Here is a 22,117-nt window from a genome sequence, read left to right on the forward strand (position 1 = left end):
GTTGTCTCTGAATAATGACTTTGAGGTGACTTTTCTTTATCTACTTTCCTGAGTTGTTGGACTTTTAACATTTTTCATAATAAGCATCACTTTATACTTGTGGTGGAGGATGCTTTAAAATGTTTTAAAACAGAAAGCTAGTCTTTCCCTGAATTCCTTAGCACTTGCACTGCTCTACCTAAGCCCAACGTAGTGTTCAGGCCACAGGAAACACTATGATGAGTTCATACGTGTACAGAGTCCCCTGTTATCTGCAGGTGTATATTCAACGTGGATGTCTGAAATCACGGATAGTACTGAACCTTATATACTGTGGGGGGTTTTTTCTACACATCCCCATGATACAGTTTAATTTATAAATTAGGCACAGTAAGAGATCAACAACAATAACATAATAAAAGTAGAATAATTATAACAATATGGTGCAATAACATTTATCTGAATGGCTTTGGGGCTGTTACTAAGGGTGACTTAAGCCAACACTGCGATACCATGACAGTCGGTCTGACAACCAAGATGGCTGCCAAGTGACAAATGAGAAGGTAGTGTTCACAGCATGGATACGCTTCACAAAAGGATGATGCACATCCTGGGTGGACAGAGCAGGCCAGGGCGAGATTTCATCAAGCTACTCAGAACACCACACAATTTAAAACAATGCATTGTTTATTTCTGGAATTTTCCATTTCATATCAGTAACTGTTACTACAGAAAGCAAAACCATGGATAAGGGCAGATTGCTGCATACATATAGTAGGGGTGTCAAACTCAATCAGAGAAGGGGCCAAAATCTAAAATCCAGCCTAAATCGCGGGCCGAATGGTTTACTGAACAGTCATAAACTGACAATGTCATAAACTGACAGCGGAGTGCAGTGATGACAGCGCGGTGTGGGCCACATTGCAAGGCCTGGCGGGCTGGATTTGGCCCGTGGGCCTTGTGTTTGACACATGTGACATATAGCAAAACTCATCAATTTACACATTTTAAGTCATCAAATTATACATTTTTAATACATGCACTCTATTGTATGTCAATTACACCTGAATAAAATTATCTTTTAAAAGGAAAGAAAATATGAACTAGTCCATATAATTTCAATTCTCCACATAAATTGTCAAAATAGCTATATATTTCTTTAAGAACCTGAGTCATTGTTGGGAAGCAAATTTGATGTTCCAATCAATGACAGAGCCTGTTCCCAGAGGTTAATCGCCTGAGTGAGGTGTGAAAATGTTCATTTAGCAGATTCTCTGTTACCCACCGTGGCAGTGTCCTTGGTTATAGATGGATGCAGAGCTCGCCGTTTGACCTGCTTTTGTCTTTTTCTGTTTGCACCTTTTTGCAGAGTCCACGTCAATCTTAGGTACCTCTACCCCAAAATACATGCTTCGGTGCACTTTAATTTTCCTGCAGTAAATAAATAGCTCTTGCAAGCTTCCCTTAAGTAACAATATAGCAAACCTGAGGATCCTGAGACTTTGGGGATCATATAAAATTCTGAAAACCAAGTATTCTTTCCAGAGACAATTATGAATAGACAGATAAATGTTTTAAAGGCTGTTCCTTCACTCTGCTGCCAGTTTTTCTCAAGTATATATACTCTTTTCCTGTAAGACCAGCTACTGAAATATCTCACAGGTCTGTAACTGCCTAAAGAGAATATGGGAGGAGGGAAGGGAACAAACAAACAATCAAAAAACCCAATGGCCACAGTGAGTTTAGAAATTGGGTCTCTGAGTTAACTGGACAAGACAGAACAAATGCCCTTGTGCTGCACTCAGGGCATCTCTCCTGCAAGCCACGTAGAGCTCCATCTCTTGTTGGCAATGCCCTTGGAGAGTGTGGGCCCTGACGCCACTGCAGGGCAGGCACTCTCTGCAGGTTAGGCTTGCTTCTCATCCCTGTTTTCTGTGCTTCTCCCTCGCTTTCTATGCCACCAGCTGGACAGTGCTGCAGGGAAGAATTGGGCGCCCAGAGAACCCGTTCCGAGTGGCCCTGGAGTACATTTCAAGTGGAAACCGAAGCTTGTCTGCAGTGGACTTCTTTGCCCTGAAGAACTGCAGTGAAGGTAACTGGGTCTGGCTTGCCCCTTCACCCCTCCATAGCTTGTTGTCCTAAGTGTGTCAGTAACCGCCATCATGGTTAGCTGGGAATGCATGCATTTATCTAGAAAAGTCTACAGTGCTTAGGGCTGATTCTGAACATCATCAAGTGCTTCACAGCCCAGATGGTTGGTTTTCAAAGATCTAATGTAACATTATATCTGCCTAACTTAAAACTTCATTGCACAGAATACAGTCTTTATTAGATAACATATTAGCTTCAATTCTCTGGCTGTCGAATGATTTCACTGTCTTAGATTTTTATGGTGGAAAATTTCAAATGTACACAAATGGATAGAATAATGCAACAAACCATCAGAAACCCCCCACCCAGTTTCAGTAATTACCCACATTCTGCCAGCCTTTCCAACTCCTCACCCCGCCAACTTGATAATGATTATTATACTTGGTTTTTCCTGAGGCAAAACTTATTACTAAGTATTTTTTAATGATTTGATTTAAGCTATTATTTAGGGACAACATGGGAAATGGTTATTTGTCAAATTTTTCACTTATTTTGTAAAAACCATTGGAGCATGGTCCCCTGTGTCATTGAATTCCTTTGGCTTAAGTCCCACACTGTGAATTTATTTCGAGATGGCATCTCTCTCCTGAAGCATAATTGATTGGGTTGGGTTTCTTTCTGTCTTTTTTACCAGGAAACTCTGAACTAAATCACAGTAATTCTATCCGTGTACTTTTTTGATAAGTCTATTTCCCCCTCCCTCTACAGAATTTTTGATTTTGCATTTTTATTTTCAAGATTATATTTTATATGTATCTCTTTATTAGCTATTGCCTTGATTCTGATTGGTAAGCAGAATGAAATGGATCATAAGTAGATACAGAAAGCAAGTTTACAGCTGTTTGCATGGAAAATAATACAGTAATTAATAAATAATAATACACAAATAAACTCTGTGTTTTGCATATCACAATTGTAAACCTTCTTTTGCCCTACCCTGTATATGAGGTTGATCTTCCCTTGATCAGAAGGCCTAGCATCATGATTATAAACGTCCTTTGTTGTTTTGCACATGCAGAGGGCATAGAGACGAGTATAGGAGAATCTTCGGAAGGAAGTTGATTTCATTACTGTTATTTTCCTGCTGGGTCTGCTCTGCCCAGAGGTACCCTGGGAGGGAGCTCTCACATGTGCCAAGGAGTTTGTGGTTTTAGAACCACAAGAAGGATGTGTGGACAGGAAGGAAGCCCGTGGCACTCGCAGTCCTAAAGTCTTCATTTAGACTTCATGAACAACCATGAAAGCCCTTAACACACGGCCATCTGTTGCATGTAGAGGCCCGGTGTTAAATCTCATGCCTCTTGGAGCTTGTGTGTGAAAGAGACTCCCTTAAGTGGGGAACTAACCTTCCAGCACCTTGTGCTGCTGTGTCTCTTCACTCATTGCTTGTTTTGCAAGAACTTACAAAGTGTGTGCTTTTTCTTCTTCTTCTTCTTTAATCAAAACTGGTTTATGTGTGGGGGACGGCAAAATCACCATAATATGATAGATTGACATTCAGTTCAAGTTGAAAGGGTGGTTAACCTGTGATGTGAGGCAATGTACAGGAAACACGCGGTTTGGGAGTAAGCCAGGAACTTGCACAAATGTTTCCGCACTCACGAACTTGGGGATTTGTGAGTGCCTCTGGACATCATCAATCCTCGTGGATGTCAAGGACCTGTGTACCGTCCAAAAGAGGCCAAAAGGGAGCTAGCTTACAGGAACGTGACAGGCAGAGGTATCATTTCCCAGAACTGGCCTAACCTTATTTGAGTAACACCAGGAGAAGGGAATAAGAGCCTACAAATCTCCAGGCTCAGCACAATTACACCTGCAAAAAAAGGATTTGTACCTTTGATCAAGGATCTCACCCAGTCGTACAAACTTTTTTTTTTCTAACTTACTCTACAACTTGCTTTCACCTACAAAACTTTTCCTCTGTAGTTTATGTTGCATTTGCAGAGAGTTTGTCGTAGGGTTTAAAAGACCTGTTTCTTGTCTGTTTCTCTACTCTTGTGAAACCAAGAGACTTGACCTCTCTTACTTTCTCTAATGATCCAGAAAGTGTTTCCTCTGGCTGGACACATTCTTAGCAGAAGGAGAAAAGCAGTCTGCCTCTGATTCTCTAGGGAAGGTGGATTGGTCAAGAGACATAGGAGTATCCTAATGGTCCAGCTCCCTTCCGTCAGAGGCTCCAGGCCCAAGAACAGATGGGCCCCCTCGGGAATCAGATGATCTCTGCACTCCTTCTCTGGCTTGGACTCTTGTGGTCACCAAGGGGTGTGAAGGGGTCAGTGTGAATGTGTAAGACAGAGAGCAGAGAAGAATATAGTAACCCCAGTGTTTCCTGAGCATTTCTAACTCTTTCTCCCAAATCAGAACAAATTCAGGCACACATTCAAGGCCTATTGGATGTAGACAAATGTCTGTTTTCTGAGGTCATTACTTTGGTTAGGTCATGAAGGCCAGGAGAGAAGTTGTATCTTTGAGAAGCGTGAACAGGGCTGGTGAAAGGCTCGCCAGGGATTGTAGCTTTAAAGATGTCCATTCTACTTTGTCCAAAAGCTGCTCCCCAAATGGCATCCCTGACTTACATTTAAGTTAAATCAGAGATCTTGAAGAGTTGCTCCATTTGTAGAAATTTCTTCCTCCAAACCATTGCTAATGTGCCTTTCTCACAAAGATCATAACTTGAGCCCTTTCCACCGCTTATTTGCCATAGACTAGCTATCCTCACATCAGAAGGGACATTGAAGGTCTCCCCCAGAATAGCATATGAATTGTTTTTTAATTTGGACTAGGAATAACATTATGCTAATAGTTTTTCAAAATTAACCTCCATCATAAGGGTCATTGAGAAGATGGCTATGGAGGTGCATTATAGCTTATGCCTTGAGTTTCCTGCCCCTTCTCGGCCTCACCTGGCCTGAAACCTTAAAAAGCAGAGCTGTTCCCTCCATGCTGCTCAGTTTCTTGTGGATAAAATACTACTCACAAAAATAAATTACTCTTCTGACTCCTCCTGCAAAGCCTTATGAAGTTAACACTAAGGGGGCTCTGACAGCCACAGCATTGCCAACCTGAGACTGGCACTGAGATGGCTCTCTGGGCTGGTCACTTCAAGGGACTGGGTCATCTCTGCAGTAGTGGGATCTACTGCTTGGAAGTGAAAGCAAAGAGGAATCACAGCCACAGCCTCGTGTCCTCATTTAATTCTCAGTGTGCCCCCCAGGTAGAGGGTGAACCCTGTTTTAAAAACACTCTACGTCTTAACACCCTCTTTCTAAAACTTCCTGCCCGTAGTTTATCTGTGGATGGTACTGTTTGGAAGATAAGCATTAAAATGATGATTTTATCCAGCCACTGAGATCTTGTGGTCACCAAGGGGTGTGAAGGGGTCAGTGTGAATGTGTAAGACAGAGAGCAGAGAAGAATATAGTAACCCCAGTGTTTCCTGAGCATTTCCAAGGAATGCTCAGGAAACACTGGGGTTGTGACCCCTTCACACATTCCCCCAACACCTCCCCACGCCATGCCTTTGTCTGGCCACAGCACACGAAGCGTGCTCTCTCCCTTTGCCTTGCCTTCTGTCTTTCCAAGTCCTGCACTTCTTTCATACCTCAGCTCAAATGCCATCTTTTCCAAGCAGTCGCAGCTCACAATTACTTTCATGCATGTCTTTCTTACCAGAGTTACGTATGTGCCTCGCTCAATAGATGCTATGTTCCTGGAATCAAAAATGGCATCTTCTTTTTTAATCTCTGCATTCAAACTACTAAAAACTACCAGTGCTTTTCTCCTGGTCTGCACTGAGGAAAGATATTCCTGTTACACGATAGGAGAGAGACTGCAGCTTTGGAATAAAACAGAATGAGGATGGAATCCCAGCTCCATCACTGACCACCCTCTGAAGCTTAGAAGAGTTTTTAAAGTCTATAAGTTTTTATTTTTTCATCAGTATATGGGGCTAATAATACACAGTTATAGGTTTGTTGGGGAATTAAAACTGATGTTGTGTGTAGAACCCCTGGCACAGAGCTAGAACCCCCAGTACAGAGCTCAACACAATAAATACTTATCTCCCTCTCTGTCCTGTGTCCCTGACTGAGCTGAATGTCCTCACTCTGAAACCAGGGCTGACTAATCCTGCACAACTACCTGGGTGTGCTTGCAGGCTCACTCCCACATCTCACCTTCTGTCCGGGCTCTGTCTGAGCCGACGGGCCAGGGAGCTGTGGGAAAGGTTACTACTTTCCCATCAGAGTCTAACAGCCCTGATCCGCGTTCTGAAGCTGCAGAGTTCTTTTCCTTATTCCCTATGATCTATGCTTTTATCTCTAATGAAGTCATTTTTTTGTGGCAGCGTACACAAAACTCATTGCGGAATGAAAAGGAATAGGACTGTTTAATCCTGTGGGGGTGCTTGGAGGCCAGGGAAGAGCCTAGAAAGTCCTTCAACCTGCTTACCACACAGCCCTCCTCAGGCTGAACTCATCTAAAACAGCAGGGCCATAGCTGGTGGAACAAGGAGAGGGTTTTGCCAGTCCCTCCTTTTCCTGCTAATGTTACTGCTGGTGGCAGGGAGTCTCTAACTTTGGGAGAGCTTATTCATAATTACTAATAAAGCCAATACAAAGTGCTTGGGAACAATAATGATTGCTTGAGCAACTGTTTCAAATATCCAACTGCTGGAAATCACCCAGAAATGGGGTTGGGGGGAGGGGACAGACACCAAGGTTTTTAAATATAAATAAATAAGGACCTAGTGTGCTGAGGTCATTGTACTCCCACAAGAAAATTACTTTCAAATTACATCTACATAAAAGAAATAATTGAAATGATTAATCACAGTGAAATAATTGGTCTATTTTACAAGTAATTTGGAGCAATATTCAGTCATTGACATCAATGTCTAGTGGTAAAACAGTAATGAATTTCATTCTCTAATGTATTTATTTTATTAATGGTGCTAAATGGTGTTGTTACTGCTTATAAATATTTCATAACTTTTAATTCATCAAATGTTCAAATAATTTCTAGAAGCATTTATTAGCTTTAAGTAACTCAGTATTCAATACCCGATTGACACACTGCGGGGTAATTTTAAAAATTATTGTTTTGGGTAATGGGAGTCTCTTTGAATGTGGAAGATTAAACCCCAGTTATTAATGAGACCGGAACTCTCCCTGGTGATGAATGAGGGGCTTGGTTTAGTGGTGTTCCCTCTGTAGGCCCCTCTCACAGCCATTCCTTCACATCTGCAGCTATGAGAAGAGCAAGGTGGACCAAGATAAATTCTTTCCAGAGATGATAAGAGAAGTGTCAGTTTAGATGTTGGTTTCAATCCACTACCTCTCTCACACCCTCTTCATGTTTCTGAAGCTGATGGCAGAATTCATACATCCCAACCTCACCTCCTGTCTCTGTTTCTTTCATTCTTTGATAGGGGCCTTAATGAGTGAAATGGGCAAAAAAGATGCAACAGATGGACAGTGGAAGGAGAATAGGATTTTTGTAAGAAAAGCATGGATTTGAATCCTACCTCAGTTGCTTGGGTGCTATGTGTCCATTACATCCTATAGAGTTAAATAATTCATGAATGAAATGAAGACAGTGGTACCCATCCTGGGCCATGTGAGTTAAGTATGACAGTGTGACATGATATCTGCAGTCTAATGGGAAATCAGCCAGGGTTAGTTCTGCCCCTTTTTGAGTCACCCTGTGGCCTTGCTACTCTTAACTGACCATGGCTCAAACAACTGATATGAGTCATCAAGAAACACTGGATTTAGAAATAAATTGCTCAACTCAGGGGCTTGGTGAGGCTTAAGGATGCTCCCTGGAGGAAGGATGGTGAGTCTGCTCTCGGTGTTCTGCCCCAAAGGTCTGAGACCAGGCTGCCTCCAACACTTCAGCCACACAGGAATTGGCCACAGGCATTGGCTGTGGGCAAGTTAAGAGGAGCCAGGATCCAACCAGTGGGTTAGGATCAAGTGGGGCCAGTGATTCTTATACCTCGAGGATACGTAGTGGTGTTCTGGGAATGTGAAAACCCAGAGTCCACAGAGCTTTAGTTTTACCGGAAGATTGAGGTGGAGGGACACTTTTATATGAAAACCAGCATGGTTATATATTTCACTTTAATGCAAACTACACACAAATTTTAAGATAAAGCATGGGCTTTAAAGACATTGTCTGCTCATAGTGATCCCCAGATTTTAGGAAGTGACTTCACCCCTCTCTGCCATTTGGGGTACATCAAAGGAGATGTTGAGGAAATACCACTCCAGGAAGACAGAGGGACATAGGTGAGGGAAGGAGCCAGGCCTGGGATCGCCTGCTGGGAAGCTGAGCCAGAGGACAGGTATCTTCTCACTGCAAGAGACAGGTGAGTGAATGGTAGGCAGAGTCCCAAAGTGACACCAGAGACCAGCATTTGGGCCTAACCCACCAAATCAGGCAGAGAAGGATTCAGTTCCTAAAACTGAGGTCAAGGTTAGGGCCAGACTAAGCAAAAATTTGATTTTAAAGTCCCCTGTGCATTGGCCTACAGCTTCTTAAATTTTCCCGAGGACAGAATTGATTTCAGAGTTGGTTTGGTTTGGTTTTCCTATGTTTTGTTTTGTTTTGTTTTGTTTTGCTTGAAGGGAGATATCAGGAGAGATAGTAAACTTTTATCTGAAGAGCTGAGAGACATTTTAGTTCTGCTCTGCCCAGACCCCTGGACAGACCTCCGCACACCTAGAGCTGTGGGAACCAAACACTGATGTTCTCCAGAGTGGAGGACTATGCACAAGGGCTGAGGGAGCTGCTTGCTAGTTGACAGGCATAGGCTGGGAGGACAAGAGTGTGAACTGATGGGCTAAGATGCTTTTTCTCCTTTACTAATGGTTATTTGGACTTTTGGGCATTATCTTCCTTTTAGTTATGCTGCAAACACAGTTTTGTGGAACTTTAATTCGCTTTTCCAGCTGTCATGTGTTGGGGAGGAAACACTGGGAGGCAGTTATGGGGCACCTGCCCTGAAGGCCTTGCAATCACAGCTTGGAAACCACAGGGCAATTGCTCCGTGATCCCTCCTTCCCTCCATCCAACATTCTGGGGTTCTCTGTGTGGCATTTGGGTAGATGTATAGCCTTTTGGATGTTGCTGCTTCTGTTCTTTCATTTAGCTCTTAGCCAACATTTTGTGTCTATAAAATGCTTACCAAACATTGACTAATTATCCCTCATTAATCATTCATGCAACTGGTAGACCAGGGTCTTATCATTTCCTTCAAGAACAGGCATGTAATATCCTGTCTGGATCCCAAATTACATGCAGGAGATGGTGATGGGGCTATCATGGCAGGACTGGGATCCTCCCCAGCTCACAGGGGGCCTGGGCCGGAAGGTGGGCATGGGCTCTGTGAGGCCACCTCCTCACTAGGATGCCTTTTTGCTCTAATGAACAGGAAGGACGAGCCACATCGCAGGCCAATGGCAGCTGAGAGGCAATAAGCTTTAATTAGAGGCTTCTTCCTGGAAATTCACATGGACATAATAAGTCTGTTGTCTTAAAAGGCCCAGAGAGATTGAATGCCTCAACTTTATTTTGCTTTTATAAGCTTACCCTTTCAGTCATCTATGAAACCTGAATGTAATGAAAACATTGGCTCTGATTAGCTCACCAATGCCGCAGGGACAGGCAGTCTGGGTCAGGAGACAGCCTCTGTGGAGGTGTATGGTTCAGAAGCCCACAGCAGGGTGAATGAGTTGTCCCAGTTGTGAACAGCAGTAGAATGACCTCCAGAGAGGGTCACTTTGGTTGGGAAGACTGGGACTCAGTTCCCTACACTCCACTCCCCAAGATCGAGGAGACTGTGAGGCCTAAAGCATCTGCCTGTGGATTTGGGCTCTGAGGGTGTAAAGCTGGGGTGAGACATTCTTAGGATTACATTATTTGGATTAGAACAGAAAGCAGAAAATTATAAGGAGAAATGGTCTCTATTGCCTTTTTATCATACCATCTTTCTTGTTAGTGCACAGACACAAACCCTTACGTGCTGGCTTTCACACGTTCTCTCCCTAATACCTATGCATACTAACATAGTTAGAGGGCTGCCCTGTCCATTCGTTGCCATCTTCCCTCTGGCATGGCCCTTTTGCCCATTTCTCTCTCCACCCTAACCTGTGATTGTATGTAATACCAAAGCATTTACTCAATTCACAGAGTTATAGCAATTGTTTACTCTGTGTGATAAATAAAGGCATACCCATCATTTCCCTCCTCAAATGTTTATGACCAGCCTCTTCCTACATTGCAGCATGAGAGTGTCTCCTGGTGTTGAGTCTCAGTGTCTTCCTGGCAGAGGCCCAGAGGTGGCCTAAATGGTGTGGGCAAACCTGCAGAAGACTTGTGGATAGAGTAGGAGGAATCTGTATGGACTAGATGACCTGCAGACAGGACTCTCAGGTCCAAAGACCAAGAGAGCGTGGTTCTGCAGGGGCCAGAATGGATAGCTCTTATCAGGTGCCACTGAAGCCTCCCATGTTTCTCACTCAGCAGAGGAATGGGAAGGAGAATGAAAAAGAAAGAATTCTAAACCATCATATTCTGGGGTGCTCTCCATCCACAAACTTTTGGCTGCCTCTTCTACTATCCTGATCTATTGAAGAGCCCAGAGCTCACCCGGGGACACGTGTCATTTTGCTTGCAAGTCCTCTCAATCTTTCTGGTCTTTCCCTCCTTCCCTCACCCCACCAGGCCAAGTCCCAGGTGGGAAATGCATAGACCTCGCTCCCCTATCAGGGCTCCCCAAAGGCTCGCCTTCTCTAATCAGTTCCTGACCACTGCTTTGAGCCCCAGCTCTCTACCATCATATTCTGAGGAAGAGAGTGGCAGGGATGCCTGAGTAGGGCTTCAGTTTCTTTGACAGGGAAAACTAGGACATGTGTAAAGATGATGGTTGGCTCTTTCCTCAAGGACAGTGTGTCCCTCAGAAAGAACTGGCAGGATTTCTATCAGCAGTTTCCTCTTAGTGCAAACGTGTTAGAGCTCCCAGCTTTCCTGGTCTTGGAAATGAAGCCCATGGTGAGCTGACCTCGTTAGCTGGCCCTTCCTCAGCTCAAGCCCTGCCTTCATCTCAGAGATGCCCTCACGCTTCTAGCTGTACTGTTTTCTTTCCCTGGAGGGCATGGGGAGACATTCCTGAAATCAAAGCCTGTCGGCCCTCCTAGGTATTATTGTTACCCATGCTGGGCATTTTTTTTTTCTGGTCTGAATACACAAGTGTCTGTGATGGAGGTTGGGAAGCTATCTGAAACATGTATCTGGAGAGAAAGCCTCCCTTTAATCCATCTGTGATCATGAAAGACTCCAATTCAATGTAGAACACGAACTCAGTAATGTTTAGATTTTTCCCATTTTGATTCTGTTTATAGCCCATAATAATTATGGATTATGAGATTGAGTGACATATTTAGGGACTTAGACTTATTTCAGCGGGACCATTAGAGTTTCATAATCTCACTTCCAAAATGAGAGGAAGAGAAAGAGGAAGGTCCCATATATAAGAGAGTCCAAAATTTTGCCAGAGATGCCTCAGTTTCCAGCTAAGGTATTATAGTCTCCTGGTGCTCTTCATGAAGAGATTTGCAATCTGGTGTCCTCCATAAACTTCTTAATAACTTTTCTGAAGAGATGACTGAGTCTGAATTGTTGACTCAGATTGTACCAGCTTTCTAAGGATCCTGCTTTCAGAGGTGGAAATGATGAAGAATTATTAATTTTAATTATTTTAAATGTGTTTTTTCCTGAGGTCCCCAGACTTGTGTACAAAGATCAAAAGACACAATTCCCTCAGGAAAAAAAATAGACTGAGTAACCGGTATGTAGGTGAAGCCAACTATAACCTAGACAACCATGTCGTCCTGTGCCTTAGATCCAGACGTGATGGTAGCCCATGAGTTCATAGACATGGAATATACATCCTGGTGGAAGTGACAGCTTTATGAGGGTGTGAGTCAAGGCCGGATGACTTCCACCTTCACTTTCAAGTCAAGAGACCAACCTCTTTGGGGCTGAGTGGTGTGAGCTCAAAGAGGCACCGCGTGGTGGAAAAGGCCATGCCTCCAGTTGCCTGGGTATGTTGTTTTCTAAGAAATAGCCCAGCAGCAATGGATGAAGGCCCCCCGAGGAAGAAGAAAGCCAAAGGGTGGTCTGCACTCCCAGAGGAGAGACATTCCTGAGATCCACCGGCTTGTTGTTAGTACACACACCAGGCTCTGCCTGCGAAGAGAGCCTTGCACACACACACACGCTCTGAGAAAACATTCTAGACCGCCAGTATGAAAGAGACACTTAGGCTAACCCGCTTCTGCTAGGGACCTTGGAGTGAAGAAGAGGCAGGTGCAAAAGAAACAGAGGGAAGGGAAAGGAACGAGGAGAAGAGGGTTTTGTTTGCTTGCAGGGGGGTGTTCATCTGCTGTTTGCTGGCACTGTGGTAGGTAGGTCCTGGACAATATAAATATGAAGGCAACTAAGCTAAGTCTCCTGGTGTTAAAGAACTCAGTCTAGTGAGTAAGACAGACATGGAAGGAGGCGATTGCAGCACAGTGCAGCGAATACAGCTAAAGGGGTTTCACAGCACAGTGGAAATACACAGTGGAAATACGGAAGTATTTCCTGAGTAAAGGAAGATCATTCTGCAAAACTATAGAGAGGGCATGCATAATAGAAGAGCACAGAAATTCTCTCATCTTATGAGACCATCCAGTTCCATGAGGCCTCCTAACACTCCTTCCCTCCCCCAGTAGAATTGGTCCATTCCCTCCTATTAGTCTTTCCACATCTCATTGCACATCAGACACTCACCTCCTTCTAAAATACTGTCAACTCCTTGCATGGAAGGATCATATTTTATTCAAATTTTACTCATGTTTAGCATCACGACTTACCCATCTTTAGCATAGAGAACAGTGATGTATAATATTGTGTGTCAGATTATTGGGTGCTAGTAAGTGTTTATTGGAAAGAAGGGAGGGAGGGAAGAAAGGGAAGGTGAAAAGAAAAGAGAGATGGAAGGAAGAAAGGAAGGAAAGAAAGGAGACAGGGAAGAGGATAAGGAAAGGAAGAAGAGGGGACATGAATTTCTTAAACCTCCAGCATTTACTTTCATAGCCTTCTGTCATTCTGCATTTGGCCTCCTTACAATAGCTTCTTCTCCGGGATTCCCCCACCCTCCCAATTCTTTTCTAATTCTCCTCCTCCCCATCCTTCCCTCCCTCTCCCCTTTCATCCTTTCCTTCATCATTTTCTTCTCTAATTTTCCATTACTTTAGTGGGGTCAGAGGTCTGATATGGATCATGAAAAACAATGAAGTGAGGAAAGAATGAGCCAAATATAATTTTTTTCAAAGGCAACCTGTCTTCGTAGCTTTAGATCAATGAGGAGCAAAGAAGAACTGGGCCCAGTGCCTCCACAGCCTTACTCTTTGGGGTTGGTGGCTGTGGACAGGGCGCAGTCTTCAAGGATTATGTGGCCAATCTGTTTTAAGAGTTTCCAGCCCAAAGCAAGAGTCTTGGGGACCCCCTGCTCTGCTCATAAGGATACCACATGGTGACATCAAACTGCAGACCCCAGAGGAATCTCCTAGACCAGGCTCCTCACATTACAGCTTAGGAAACCCAGGCACCAGTGAAATTCAGTGACTTACCTAAGGTCACACCGCAAGTCACAGCTGAGCCCAGTCCAGAACCCTAGTCTCCTGACTAGACCAGTGTTTTTCTCACTGTGATGCATTGCCTCTCACTCTGGTGATACATTTCCTACATGCTAGGATTGATGCGGCCCACGCACGCGTGTGCACACACAGGGAGTCATTCTTCCTGCCGAGAAATGCATCCAGTTATGGGGAGGAAGGTGACAGCTGTTTAATAGCAGCTCTGTGGGATGGTTCTGGACTTGGAATGTGGAGTATTATCTCCCGCTAATGCGTTAGAGGAGACACAGGGAAACAGAATGCAATTATCCAAATGACTGTTTTTCCCGGATACTGAAACGAATTCTCCCACCCTGGTGAATAATGCGGAGGGGTCTTTAACAATCAGTTTACGCCCCGTCTGAAAGCTGTCACCACTCCTAATAGCATGGGGACCCGTTTTGTCAATCAGGGGTATCCATTTAAGACTGCCTGCGAGATCAGCCTGCAGGTTCATCCGTTTCCTGAGCCTCTGGAGAGAGTCTCCCCAACAAGGAGCATCCGGGGAGACTGCTGCTCAGCCTGACAGCATGGCCTCCGGGAGCCTCCCTCCTATATGGGCCATTCTTCTCCACTTTGTCTTTCCGCACCCTGGCAGCCTATTGGTTCCAGGCCCCAATGACAGGGGTGCACAAGGAGTGGATTTAGAAGAACGCTCTATTCTTAGAAAAATACAGAGCAAGTGGGCTTCCTACCTCCCTCTTTAAGCAAACCTCACGCACAAGCACCTTTACTGCAGAGCACATAAATTAAGTATAATTAATTCATCTCATCCACCTAGAAACGACTTCTCCTCTAAACGTCTGCAGGCTTTTATTTTCACCACCATTATGGTCCTTAGGTTTTACCACAGTTCCTAGTTATTTGTGCTCCTGTCACACCAGCCCTAAGATTGCTAGTCTTTGGGGATAAGAATCAATGAATCATCTCTGTATTTCCGCAGCACCTGACACCTACCACAGAATCACATACAGAGAAGATGCCCAATGAGCACAATCTTCACATGTAGTCACTGACGAAAACATGTTTAGCACAGGGCTTTTGGAAAAGGTACCCATTGTGTGCAGGTGGGAGCCTTTTGTAAGAAGCCCTGGGTAATGTGTGCCCTTTGTACTTCCTGCTGCCCAAAGGCCAGTGGTTACACAGGGACTAGACCCCTAACGGGAGACGACTGGCTAGCCAAGGTCAAGGCAGCATGCAAACTCCGCAGCAGCTCCTTTTTCAGAAAGAAAGGAAACAGCCACCTCTGGCTGTCATGACACCTGGATCCCAGAAGGCTTGCTCTTGGCTATGCATACCCTTTCCCATCAGGAAGGGTCTGTGGACTGCAGAGGGCCAAGGTCATCTGAGCTAAGCCCCGGAAAGCCTCAGCTTGTGGCTTCAAATCTAGCCAGTGGGCGCTGAGTGCCCTGGCTATAAGAAGGGAGTTGAAATACACATCTTCTTCCTCACACCGATGAGGAAGCATTTGGACAGAGTCTGCAAAGACATGAGCACCACCCAAGGGCCACGCTGAGTGAATTCTAGGTTAGGTAAAGTTCTCTCCAAGATGGAAAAGGAGGTAAGAAGGCAGTGAGACCACCCAACCAGCACTCCGCTCAGTAGGTTTTCAGTCTGGGGATGAGCTGGGTGTCGCAGGCTGCCTTCTGGGAGGTGAGCTGGCTGGCGCGGCTCACTAATGATCCGCTAAGCTCCTCTATGAATTGAGTCTCTGGAAGTCCAACTAGAGTGTATTGATCCTGAAGTCACCCTCAGGTGGAACAGCCATAAATTACCAGTCAGCTTTTATTACATGAGAGACTTTCACATTCTAAGAGTTTGACTTTCTCCCTTTTATTATCCTAATGAAATACCATGACTTGACCTAACTCACCACAAGAAAGCGTCTGGGGAAAAGGGAGGAGGATTTCTGGGCTAATTGCCTACGTTCCTCACTGAGAAGGAGCTCACCTGCCAGGAACCTTGCTGTTTGGAACAATCTGGAAACTGAATGGCATAGCTCTGGTGAAATTCAAAGGGATGAAGTCTGGAGTTAGGGTGCAGAGAAGCACAGGGCCAGCCCAAAAACCCCTTTTCATGGGATGGAAACTGGCTGCAGAACAAAGTCTGATTTGCTGATCCAGGGGACATCAGTCCCAATTAATATGTGTAAGATAACCACAGCGGAAGGCCTCCTTTTAAGTTCTGTGTGGGTCATCCATGCTCCTACATATACCTAGGACAGTGGTCGGCAAACTCATTAGTCAACAGAGCCAAATATCAACAATACAATGATTGAAATTGCTTTTGAGAGCCAAATTTTTTCAACTTAAACTTCTTCTAATGCCAATTCTTCAAAATAGACTCTCCAAGGCCGTGGTATTTTGGGGAAGAGCCACACTCAAGGGGCCAAAGAGCCTCATTGTGGCTCGTGAGCCTCAGTTTGCCGACCACGGACCTAGGATATTCCTCATTGTTTATCCCTTAGTTGAAAAAGAAACCATTTATTTATCAATCCCCCCAACATTTATTCATCGCCTGCTAGTGTGTGCAGGGGGAATTGCTGGTCCTCACAGAGCTTGTCTGGTAGAAAAGGAGGACGTGTGACAACTCATTACAACTGAGCGAAGCATCACCGAAGGGGCAAGATCGGGGAAGTGAACGAGCAGGTGATCCCAGTGGGAGATGGCGCCGGCGCCGCCTCTCAGCCTCACGCAGTTTATTTTGTGGAGATGAAGCGGAGAAGCTGCACCGGAAGGTGGGTACCCACGGGCAGAGTAAATCCACATTCGAGGGGAACCGGTGAACAATCAGCTTGCCTGACGCTTGAGCAAACTCAAGATTGAAACAGTCCCCCCGGAGCCCTGGGAAGAATTTGCTGTCAGCCCAATTGCTTCCTGGGGGCCGTCTGCCGGAGACTTTTCTTCTTACGTGGAGACAAACAAGACCAAGAGCCCTCAACAGGAGCAGGCCGACTCCCAGGCATTCTGCACGAGGCTCAACTACTTATCTGAGTTGGGTGTTTTCTTTATTTTCCACCTTAGGCCAGAACATTTATTTAAAATTATAGACCTTGATCAGTCCTAACCATCACCAGAGATTTAAATTTTCAAATAAGATAAAATATCTTATGAGGACATTATTTCTTATTTCAAAGAATAGAGCCTATCTCAGAACAGTTATTCTTTTTTTTTCTTTTTTTTTCTTTTTTTTTTTTTGCAACATTGTGTGTTTCCTTGTAGAAACAGTTCATGAGATAATAAAAACTTCAGAGGTGCCCTGGCAAACTCCGTGTCATATTGGTTAGGAACTCTGGCCTTGGAGTCGATGTTCTAGGTTCGGATCTCCATTAGACGGTTTACCAGTAGTCCTAACTCGGCCGTCCTTTGCTTCTCTTAGTCTCAACTTATCTGTAAAAAAAGTGATAATAATAGCATCTATCTCATAGAGATGCCATATGGAATAAATAAGAGATTGTATATTTTGTGTTTATCATAGTGATTAGTATACAGGGAGATTTGATAACTGGTAACTACTCTTTTTAAGGGCCCGGGAAGGGCCAAGCCACTAGGATTTCATCAAGCATTTCAGAAATTGAGGGAAGAATTTCTGAGATATACCCTTGACCATCATATATAGGAAGAAAACTCTTTCCACCCACCCCAACAGGAAGGCCTTGCTAAGGCAACCTGCAGATTCTAAAAGGGATCGCTAGCATGAAAACGTACCAGGTCAAATCCCAGCTAGAGCTTGGCACTTGACATGAGAAACCTTGAACATTCCAAATGCCAGGGAGGCCAATAGTGTCACAGCATCCACCTGTGACCTGAAGGACAGAACATGAGTGAATCTGGCCATGGTCTGACCCTAAATAGCTCAGGCATTGTCCATGAATGTTTGCCAAGACTGCTGTGACATCAGAAATAATATACCTGGCCTTCCTAAAATCTAAAAGCAATGTTACGTACTGTGTGGAGGGAGAGAGATCACTCTCCCTGGGAGAGTCCCAGAGCCTTGTATGTAGCACAGTGAGGGTGGGGGCCTTGACGGTGAAACTTGACAGAGCGAGAAAGGATGATGTAGAACGGAGACAGTGGGGACGGTGGTGAGGAGGAGATAAGGACACAGAGCTAACTAGCACAGCAGCGCCACCATTGGTCAGTGCTGACCCACATCCAAATCTGGCCAGGAACCAAGTAAGGAGTACACTGGATGGGGTATCTCACAGTCCTCAGCATAGCCCATGCAGCAGCTCATTATCCCCGTTTCAGATGAGAGAACCTAAGAAGCAGGGGCTTTCATTAGAACTAAAGTGTAGAAACAAAGTTGAGAGCCCAGGCCTGGCTGCATCTTTTCATTCAATTTGATGGCGAAAAAGCCTGGGGCTCGCTTAGCAAACTGTAAGTGATGTGGGTCCCCGCCCCAAGCTCTGGCTTTGTATGTCTTACCTCAGGGTAGCCTACACTTTGGAGGTAGGCCTTCTGCTCCTTATGGCAGGCAAGCATAGGGGACAGGCAGAGTTCCCAGCAAGGACAGAGTTTGGAGAATTCGGGGTGTTGGTTTTATGCCTAATCCAGAAGGTAATGTGTCTGACAGTTCAGTGACTCTTAATTAGATGAGACTGAATGAACAGAACTGCTTCCTGTGGTCACAAGGCTTTCTCTCTGAGAGCAGCCGCTGCATTACTACTGGGCCCACGAGGCATCAGCCGCAGCTGAGGAACAGGGATATGGTATAGTGGTTCCTATGGCAGAGACCTTCAAGGACGTGTGTGTGTGTGTGTGTGTGTGTGTGTTTAGGGGGAGCACAGGCCAGGATGGGCTGAGATCCTTGGATTTACAAACTCAGCAGTTACCCTTGTAGAAGGTAATGGGCGACAAGAAGATCATGTAGGAAAGCTTTGGACTGGGAGCAAAGGGGCCTTGGTTTTAGGCCCAGACCTGAGGCTTTGTTTCTTCTTCTGAAAATTGAATCATGATGCCAACCGTGCCTTTTTCATAGGAACAGTGTAGGATCAAGTGAAATAATATCTGTGATCGCTCTATCCTGGAAGAGAGGAGAAGTGGCAGAACACCCACAGGTTGGCCAAAGGCCTCTGAAACCAGTCAGCTGCTAGGGCAGGTGTCAGACACCCACTCGTGTCACCACCAAGAAAAGTGGGAGGACGGTGAGGGTCTCCATGGCCTGGGACTGGACCCGGAAAGTTGCAGGTGCCTCCTCTGTCCCTGTGTGAGGGAGCACTCTGAGTGTTAGCTTTCTCTATGTCTAAAATAGGGGCAGTGAGCAGAAAGGGTGAAGAACAAGAGGACGAGTTAGTGTGGTGCCCTGCACAGTCCTGCTCTGGATGGGCTGCTCTGCTCTTCCTGCTCAGATGAACAGCTGCCCCGACCCCAAATCCACAACGGGACCTTTCCACAGACCCCTTACAGACAGCACTGCCTCAGCTTTGAATTCTGAAGAAAGACACCTGACTGGCCCAGCTGGGCCTTTCGAGCAAGGCCACACACTGGGTTATATCAGCCTTTGATTCAATAGTGAAAGGAGGGGCCCCCAGCCAGGGCACCGGCTACACAGGTGTCTGCATTGAGGTTGACGACAGCCCAGTGCAATGGACCCCTGCCTCCTGGATGTGGAGTTGTTTTGTGTCTAAATGAACCTCTCTCTTCAGCTGCCACCCCCTACCCTGATCGGTGCCGTGCCAATTGCCTCTGCATAATGCGTGATGATCTCCCCACTGCGATTCCTAATGGACTATTAAGCCACTGTTGCCCATGAATCTCAGCCTACAGGCAGCAGTCACCAGCAAACAGTTTGAAATGACTTTCCCTGGATGAGGCCACCGACAAAGAGAGGCCAAAACCCAGGCCCAGACCTACTGTCAAGACATCAGTCAGAATGAGGTCAAGAATGGAAGGACAGGCTGTGCCTCAGGCCAGGGAACCCATCGAGTCCTGGTAATTAGGACCCAGCATTCCTCACAGAAGAAAGCTGACTCCACTGTCCCCTCCAAGCCAGTAGAGACGGCAGTCACCGCCCCTGTCATCAGGGACCCCGAGAGTAGCAGAGCCAACATTCATCAGGCTTCACCCAGTCAGGCCACACTGAGATCTGTATCACAGGCTCATTGCTCTTCACAAAGTCCTGAGGAAGAAGGTTCTTACTACCCCCACCGCACACGGGGAAACTGAGTCTCAGTGAGGGGAAGCCACTTGCCTACGCTTATAGAGTGAGCATGTGATGGACAGTCCAACTCCGGCAGCCTGGCTTCAGGGCTTAGCTCGGACCCCTGAGGAGTTCCTAGTGAATTTGGGCCCCTTTCATGGAGCATCACAGTGAACACTGTTAATAGGAAGAGAGCATTGAATTGGGGTCTGTCCTGACAGAGAGAGCTGCACATAGAGGAACGCAGGCTGCCTTCAGACCTGCCTCTTCCTTCCTATGGTATCTGGACAAGAACCAAACCTCTCAGTGGTTTATCACTACCTCTCAGAATTATGGAAAAGACTAACCTCATGATGGTGTCAAAGTGCTTCAGAAATCAAGACATTAACCATCTGAGCCATTGGTACTTGCTGTCATACCATGTGAATCCACAGTGTATGAAGAACGCTGGTCCTGCTACTGGCTAGCTCATTGAAATTTCTGAACTGGCTTTGTGTCTTGGTACCCCAGAGGTTCAGTTTTTCAACTGTAGAATGTCACCACTGATCTATGGTCACTTTCTCCCCTTACTTCCTGCTGACCTGATTGTCCAAGTTGTTGCAAAGGCCCAGTGAGCTGAAGCTCATGGGTTCTCTGAGGACACACAGCTCACCATATGAATGGACAGCATTTATTATTACAAGGGCTGGCACTCAGATGCCCTCCCCAGAGCTGCCAGCACTTTATACAGACCCAGCTTATACATTCTCATAAGCAGACCCAGATGGACCACCCTGGGGGACCATCTGGCTGGAAAGAGATGCCAAGTCAGCCTCAGAGAGATGGGGAGAGTTCACTGGGGTGAGGGTGGAATCTTGCAACTAATGTTTTCAGCACCCACCCAGCCTGGCACAGACTATGCTGCCTCTGAGAGAAGAGAATAGACTCCCTCACCCCCAAATCTCCCCTTGTCTGAGGGCCCAGTTCATCAGCTCACATCAAGTTTATGAGAAATTCTTCAAGGTGAAACAGAAAATCCCGACAGCCTTGCAGCCAAATCCAAGGGACAATCCCTGGACCAGCACCACCATATTTGCATAATCAGACATGCAAGTGATCAGGCTCTATCTGAGCTGCTGAGTGGGAAAGTCTGGGGTTTTAAGAAGCATAATTTTGATATATGCTAAAGTTTTAGAACCACTCTTTGGAGTAAATCCCAGTTACATCTGTGACTCAGGAAAGCACTCTGCAGATGTAGAAGGTTAGCTTTATGGCAGCTCATTTCCTAAGCAGTCATTATTCCCAGGGCTGGAGCCTGAAAGGCAGTAGAGGTGAATTTCCCCCCTTGTTTTCTCACCTACATTCCCCCTACTCTCCCAGTAGTCCTTGCATCATAGGCATGAATAGGACCATCAATCAGATTTTTTATAGATTTTTTTTTTTTTAGAGAGAGAGGAAGGGAGAGATAATAGAAAGAAACATCAGTGAGAGACATTGATCAACTTCCTCCTGTACACCCCCTACTGGGAATCGAGCCCAAAACCTGGGCATGTTACCTGACTGGAAATCAAACTAGAGAACACTTGGTTCATGGGTCAACGCTCAATCACTGAACCATGCCACCTGGACAACCAGTTCCTTTATAATTATAAGAGGTAAGAGGAGACAGGCTTCCCAATTCTCTGCTGTGGGACCCTAAATCTCCTCTCTGCCCTCTAAGAAAGGTGCCAAGGACTTAGCTGCAGGCACACCCCAGCAGGTCAGAGCATCATCCCCATCTCTTCCTTCCCCGCCTACACACACACACACACACACACACACACCATCCCATCAAACCATCCGATTATCTGATAATCTTCCATGTTTCTGTTTAGTATTTATTCCAAGTGCTAAAGGGACTGCTCTGACCTCTCATTGCTACGCAGAGGTTTGCTCTAGACAGGTGGCTGCCTACTTAATAACTGGAATGTGATCGGAAGCAAGCAGACACACTCTCTGTTCAGTCCGGCATCCCCTAGTATACTGTCATATCTGAGTTGGGAACCTCAGGGGAAGAGATTGTGCCATGTCTCATTTATCTCCATTGTCCCATGTGGCATGTGGAGAATGCTCTGTAGTTATTTTGATTGTGGGCAGTCTGCCCT

General features: G+C 45.5%; 1 protein-coding gene across 1 annotated transcript in view; it reads left to right on the plus strand.

The window, feature by feature from the left end:
• Positions 1–22,117, plus strand: part of ALK (ALK receptor tyrosine kinase) — a gene marked incomplete at its 5' end in the record, with an annotated part of 534,776 nt that overhangs the window by 398,093 nt on the left and 114,566 nt on the right. Inside the window, one exon of the mRNA XM_084900171.1 lies at positions 1,944–2,071. Coding sequence (XP_084756297.1) covers positions 1,944–2,071 — 128 coding nt within the window. The remainder of the gene's footprint in view (positions 1–1,943; positions 2,072–22,117) is intronic.

This window comes from Pipistrellus hanaki (genome assembly GCF_964339955.1).
Source record: "Pipistrellus hanaki genome assembly, chromosome: 12".
Taxonomy (NCBI): domain Eukaryota; kingdom Metazoa; phylum Chordata; class Mammalia; order Chiroptera; family Vespertilionidae; genus Pipistrellus; species Pipistrellus hanaki.